At 43.3% G+C, this 5,749-nt stretch overlaps 1 protein-coding gene across 1 annotated transcript in view; it reads right to left on the bottom strand.

The window, feature by feature from the left end:
- Nucleotides 1-2,205, bottom strand: part of LOC112968716 (keratin, type I cytoskeletal 15-like) — a 19,394-nt gene extending 17,189 nt beyond the window's left edge. Inside the window, exons 1-3 of the mRNA XM_026071210.1 lie at nucleotides 1,596-2,205; nucleotides 632-714; nucleotides 7-93 (exon numbers count right to left, since the gene is read on the bottom strand). Coding sequence (XP_025926995.1) covers nucleotides 7-93; nucleotides 632-714; nucleotides 1,596-2,090 — 665 coding nt within the window. The 5' untranslated portion in view covers nucleotides 2,091-2,205. The remainder of the gene's footprint in view (nucleotides 1-6; nucleotides 94-631; nucleotides 715-1,595) is intronic.
- Between the last annotated feature and the right edge of the window lie 3,544 nt (nucleotides 2,206-5,749).

Below are 5,749 nucleotides of genomic sequence, written 5' to 3'. Positions count from 1 at the left end.
TCAGACCTGCAGAGAGTCAGCTGATCCAGGACTTGGCGCAAGCCATTAATATCAGCCTCCACGCCCTGGCGAAGGGCCAGCTCCGTCTCGTACCTGGTTTGTGCAAGAAAGCAGAAAATCAGAACAGTAACATCTCATATGCACTCAGATTATGCAAAGATCTACTCTTTCCATCTACCTGTTCTAAGCTTTATTTTGTTGTCTTGGCTGAATGCACTATGTGCCACACTTTGCACTGCATTTAATATCTGCTATGTGAACGTTTTTCTTCATCTTTCTCTTTCCCATTCCTGACTACTGTATGTTCGTTACCATTCACCTACCTGCATTTCTGCCCAGCTGATACCAATCTGCATTGGTCTGTGGTGGAAACACATCAACTATACCACTAAGAGCCCCTCCCTATGCTGCACCTCCCCAGCAAACGCTGTTGCCAAATGTTCTACTCTGAGAATACTAATTAAGGGAGGTCTGGTGACCAAGAGCAAAATGCCTTTCAGGAGTCTGTGCTTCCTAATGTGGTGTCTTGGTGAGACTTGTCTGAAGCATTGCTTTGTCTGGGTCTCCACAAGTCAGATGTGAAGGAGCAGGGCACAGGCAGTGGGGTTCGTGTACACGGGGGGACACTCACTTCACACGGAAGTCATCAGCAGCCATCCTGCTGTTATCAATGTCCAGAATGATCTTGTTGTTATCAATGGTCGCGCAGACGATCTGGAAAAGAGCAGAGTGTGAGAGATGCTGCATTTCTCCCTGTGGTTATACTCTTCGGATGCATCTGGGCTGCAGTCAAGTAGTAACTCTTTCCAATGTCATTCTTCCATCACCTTTTTACCTAAGTAGATCTGTTCCTTGAACAGAGCCATTCTAGGAGGTAGCTTTGCCTCCTTGACTAACAGGCAGTAAAGAGGTCGAGTGTGTAGAGGTTGGTAGTTAAAGAATTGAGAGATGGGACCTGGTTTCAAAGTCTCAAGGCAAGTTCCAAACATCCTTCAGAAAGAGGTGAACCTGAAGACACTTCCTTAAGACATTAAAGCTCAGATGGCATTCAGGCTTGCTTGTTCCTGACTTCAAGCTTAAGGATTTTGGGGGAAGATAGTTGGAAGGTATCCCTGAACCCCCAGTTCGACCATAACTTTCATTATAGGCATAGTAATATCAGGCTCTTAGCACCACTGCTGCAATCAACAGACAGTTTTAAATACTGGATTTTTTTCACCTAGTGTTTATAATGTTTCATTTGATACATTTGTTTTGCTTGTGTTCTACAGTTCTCTTTGCTTTGCTTTTCCTACTGGACTGATACCACTACATTTCCTCAGAGCACACTGGGTAATATATTTTTAATTGTATAGTCAAAACATAATGTAACAAAGCATCTTTTTCCTATTTGAGAGTATTTTCCCACCTATATCACCTTGCAGCGTGCGTCACTGATAGGCACTCACGCTCCACAGTGTCGTAGAAGTTGCCACAATTTATGTCTGCAAAGACACTTAGCAGCAGGAAAACTACCTCCAACATGGCAGTCAGTTCTAAATGCAAAATCAGAAATAAGCCTTAAAATGGAGGGAGCAACTGAAAAATGGCATTACCTGGTTTTGAAGATCTTCGATTTCTTTATAATAGCAGCTGTAGTCCCGGGGCTCACAGGAGAGACCCTGCGTAGCATACCACTCTCTGATTCTGCATTCCAGTTCAGCATTTTCTTTCTCCAAGCACTTCACCTTGTCCAGGTAGGAAGCCAGGCGGTCATTGAGATTTTGCATGGTCACCTTCTCATCGCAGGATGAAAGCAAGCAGTCGCCACCAAGACCACCAACAACCACACCGCCTCCAAGGCCAAAACCAAGGCCATTGCCATAGCAGTTGCCACCTCCATAGCTCCCACCAGCCAAGCTACCAACACTCAGTCCCCCTCCATAATTTACTCCGCCGCAGTAACTCCTTCCAGAAAAACCTCTGCCACTACCTATCCCATAGGAAGAAATCCGTGCTCCTCCACCACCACCACCACCAATGATACAGCTGCCACCACTGCTCCTGCCTTTGCTAGACACAGTAATCGTCTCCTTAATGTTGCAACTCATGGCGACAGCAGTTGGAAATGCAAGCAGAAGCCCAAAGCAAGATGCACAGCTTGATATTGAATCAGACTGCGAGTTGTCTGTTGCCACGAAACTCTATTTATACCTTCCACAGTGGGTGTCACCAATGTTTCTTCTTCCCATAAGGCTGGCTACTCTAGCCATTGGTGCCAAGAGTAATTTCTCAAAGGGAAGTTTCCTTTCAAGAATCCTGGTAGACAAGGAAGATGCTTTACATGTCACTTGCTAATTTCAAAAATACATTAGCAATAATGTTTTATGAATCATCAGCTTTTTGTTTATGATGCAAACTTTACAACATTAAGCCAGGAAAAACACTGTCCTAAATTATATACCAGGAAGAAATCATTAAGGGTTATTGCATCAAAGAGCTCTTTATCTCATTAATTTATTTTCATTTTATTTTGAGTTGAATAAGCAGTTTTCATGTAAGGTGCTGATGTTGGAATATGTAAGATGAAAAAGAAAGAAATATGAAGTTGAATCTGGAATGATGTATGAGGAATGATGTAAGAACTTTTTGGAAAGATCAGAGACACTGAGATTAACCTTTAAATCTCTCCATTGGCAAAATGACAACTCCAGAACACTCTCCTATGAGACAGGTGAGGCTGTGGAGTGATCTCCTAATGGATGTTCCAGTAATTCACAAATGATTTTTCTTACATAGAAAGCATAGGAACTACTTTAAGTACTTTCCTGTTGTTCAGTGAAAGATATTTCTGTAGTTTTTTATCTTCATGGATGGTGATCAGTGCTGGGGAAAGGGGGGGTTTTGGAAAGAGTGACTGGGAGTTCGAACATCCTATGGGCACTTTCTCTGACAACATGTGCTGCATTCTAAGAAGACATCTTGGGACTACTGTCCTAGGAAATACAAGGACAGGATTTTTGGTAAAACTAGCAGAGCAATTGTTGTCCAGTACAGTTTCCTACTTGCTTGGAGAGGATGGGTTAAATCCAGCCTAAAGTTTCTTTTCCATCACTTGTATGTCCAATTCTTAGTTAGGCAGAGAAATTAAAGCAGAAATCCTTTCACTCTTCTGACATCAAAATTCAGGCTAAGCTCAGTTTCATGAGATGTTTTGCTAAGATTCAAGCAGCATAATCTCAAAGATCCAAGAACAGTGGCCTTCACTGCAAGGAGATCCTGTTTCTACTGGTTTCTGTCTCCTAGTTTTCTGTTCTACTGGTCATTGCACTTGAGCAAGAGACAGGTGTTCCACAGCTTTCTGAAACTACTCATTCACTGTAAGGAATTTGCCAAACCCGCTTCACCAAAGAACAAGTGAGATCAAACTCTTGTTCACATCCTCCCTCCATACCAGGTTTATGGATGGGAATAGCTATTACTATGGCAAGTAAATAATCCCATTTACTGAAGGATTGTAGTGTCCCAGTATTTGTGGATTTACCCATTACAGGAGTTTATTACTCTTACTCTTCTTCTTTCGGTTGAAAAGATGCCTCCCCTTATCTCTGCATCCTTGGATGTTATTTATCCAGTATAATGAAAGCCAGCAGCATTCCTGTGGTATCTCCAGCAGGCTGGAGGCAGAGGTGTGGAGAGGCTTACTCAAAGTGATTTGCTCAAAGATGAAGAGCAAGCTTGTGGCAGGGTCTACAGTTGAACCAAGGTCTCCTGAATCAGACTGCAGTGCCTGAGTATCAGCCTACCCTTCCTTCCAAGTTATGCTCCACTCAGTCCCTAAATACCAAGGAGCAAAGCTCAGAGTAGGTAAAAACTTTATTAAAAAGTTCTTGTGTATGGAAAGAAATATCTGGATTTCATTATTAGGACTGGAGAGCATAATTGGAGTCAGGGCGTGGTGTAAGAATGAACCAAAACTGATGTAATATTTGCATTGCTTGAAGCATTGCCTGTCCTGTGTATGATTCTCCAGAAGTTTCCCAACAGCTGTCTGCAGCAAGCATCTTTTCTGAGTGAGCACTCATTCCTTCCTCTCCTTTACAGTTATCACTTTAGCACATCAGAAAAATGCAGGCAGAAACATGGGGTGACTTACTCCTTCATGGGAGTGGAGGATGTCTACATGCCTATAGTAGTAATTATTGCAGAGGGCAGAGAAGATGGCTCCTGCTCTTCTGACATGCATTGGTCCCCTGTGGCCTCTAGCTTCATCCACTAGACCCACCTCTTTGTACTGCTCGGGATCCTTGCACAGCACACGCTTGCCCGCTTTCTTGCTATTTCTCCTTTTTTTGTCTTCAGAAAATGGTGCACTAGTTAAGATTTAAAATAATAATTGTTCTGAAGATCTAAAACAAAACTAAAATAAGCCTTCCCTCCTATTTTCACTCAGTTGTTTACACTCATAAGCTTCCTAGGCCTAGTCTGACTAGCATAAAGAAATATGGAAATCTCATGGAAATGCAGTTTCCAGCCCAAGGTTTGCAGCGCCATAATTTGCAGCTCCCTGATATGTGGGTGGTTTCCAGGGTGTTTTGTACTGGGGAGCTGATTATCATAAGCTACCTATTTATGAGCTGCTTTTCAGACACATCCCAACTCTTCTGTCCACAAACAACATGACAGTGTTTTAGGAGCTGAGTCTGTACATCCCTGGGGGCTTCCCAGAGGCATGTTCACAAACTCTGGATCATTAGCGCCCTTCTGGCCATGTCATTATGTCTCTTTCACCTCTCAGGAATTTAGGGCAGCTCCTTTGTGGAAAATGCGTGCTTTGCACCTCTTGGGCCTGGTGGGAAGGGTGGGAAGGCCTTTGATATTAATACAGGGAATCTGGTGGAGCAGCTAGATGTCAGCAGCAGTTCACAGGAGAACGAAACTAGCCCAGACCTGGTGGGAATTAGCTGGAGCTCCCAGAAGAAGGTGGCAAGCTTTGGTATATTGGGGATAGCCTAGAGTTTCCAGAAGACTGAAAACTGGAAGAGTGTCAGTAGAGTGTCTTTGTATTTTTAGAAAGGAGAGTGTGAGGCCTGGGAAGCTGGAAAAGGCGGAGGCTAAAAAGAGCAGCAGGGGATTATCTTACTGCCTTTCCTTGCACTGGACAAGGCACAGAAGGCAATGGGAAAGGAACAGGGAAAAGATTTGCTTTCTGATTTCTTCTCAGCCAGACATCTGAGAACAACTGGGACATGGAGGAGTCTAACCAGTGGAAGTTCACCATTACAACCATTATAGGTATCTCTTCTGATCCTTTGTGAAGCCATGGCCATACATGTCTGCCCAGGTGTTCCTGCATCAAGTCCAAGACTTTCCGGAGAGCTAGGACAGATGTTAGAGAAGACTTTTTAGAGTCTTGGTTTAAAAACTTCTACCTTTGGCCACTCCACTGCATCGTTATTCCAATTGTTCCTATGCTGTGTTTTCTTGTTTCACCTTTAGCCCCTCAATACTATTAGTTTTATTGTCTGGTAGATGAAATAAAAGAAATACCTCTGAGAAATCTTTTCTCTATGGACGTCTACAGCAGGAGAAAGCCACTTCTCACCTGCTCCCTGATACATTAATGACTAGGCTTCTTCAGACACTTGCTGTCTATGGGCCTTGGAGATGTTGCTTTCCTGGAAGGTTTCAGATCACGTTAAGTGTATTTCTGCAGCGACGGAGAAATCTGTTTCTATATGAAAAAAACTGATGCTAGAAAAGTATGTGC

Source organism: Apteryx rowi, unplaced genomic scaffold, assembly GCF_003343035.1.
Source record: "Apteryx rowi isolate R43461 unplaced genomic scaffold, aptRow1 scaffold_323, whole genome shotgun sequence".
In the NCBI taxonomy this organism is placed as follows: domain Eukaryota; kingdom Metazoa; phylum Chordata; class Aves; order Apterygiformes; family Apterygidae; genus Apteryx; species Apteryx rowi.
The sequence above is the reverse complement of the archived record's forward strand: the minus strand, read 5'-3'. Positions and strand labels throughout refer to the sequence as shown.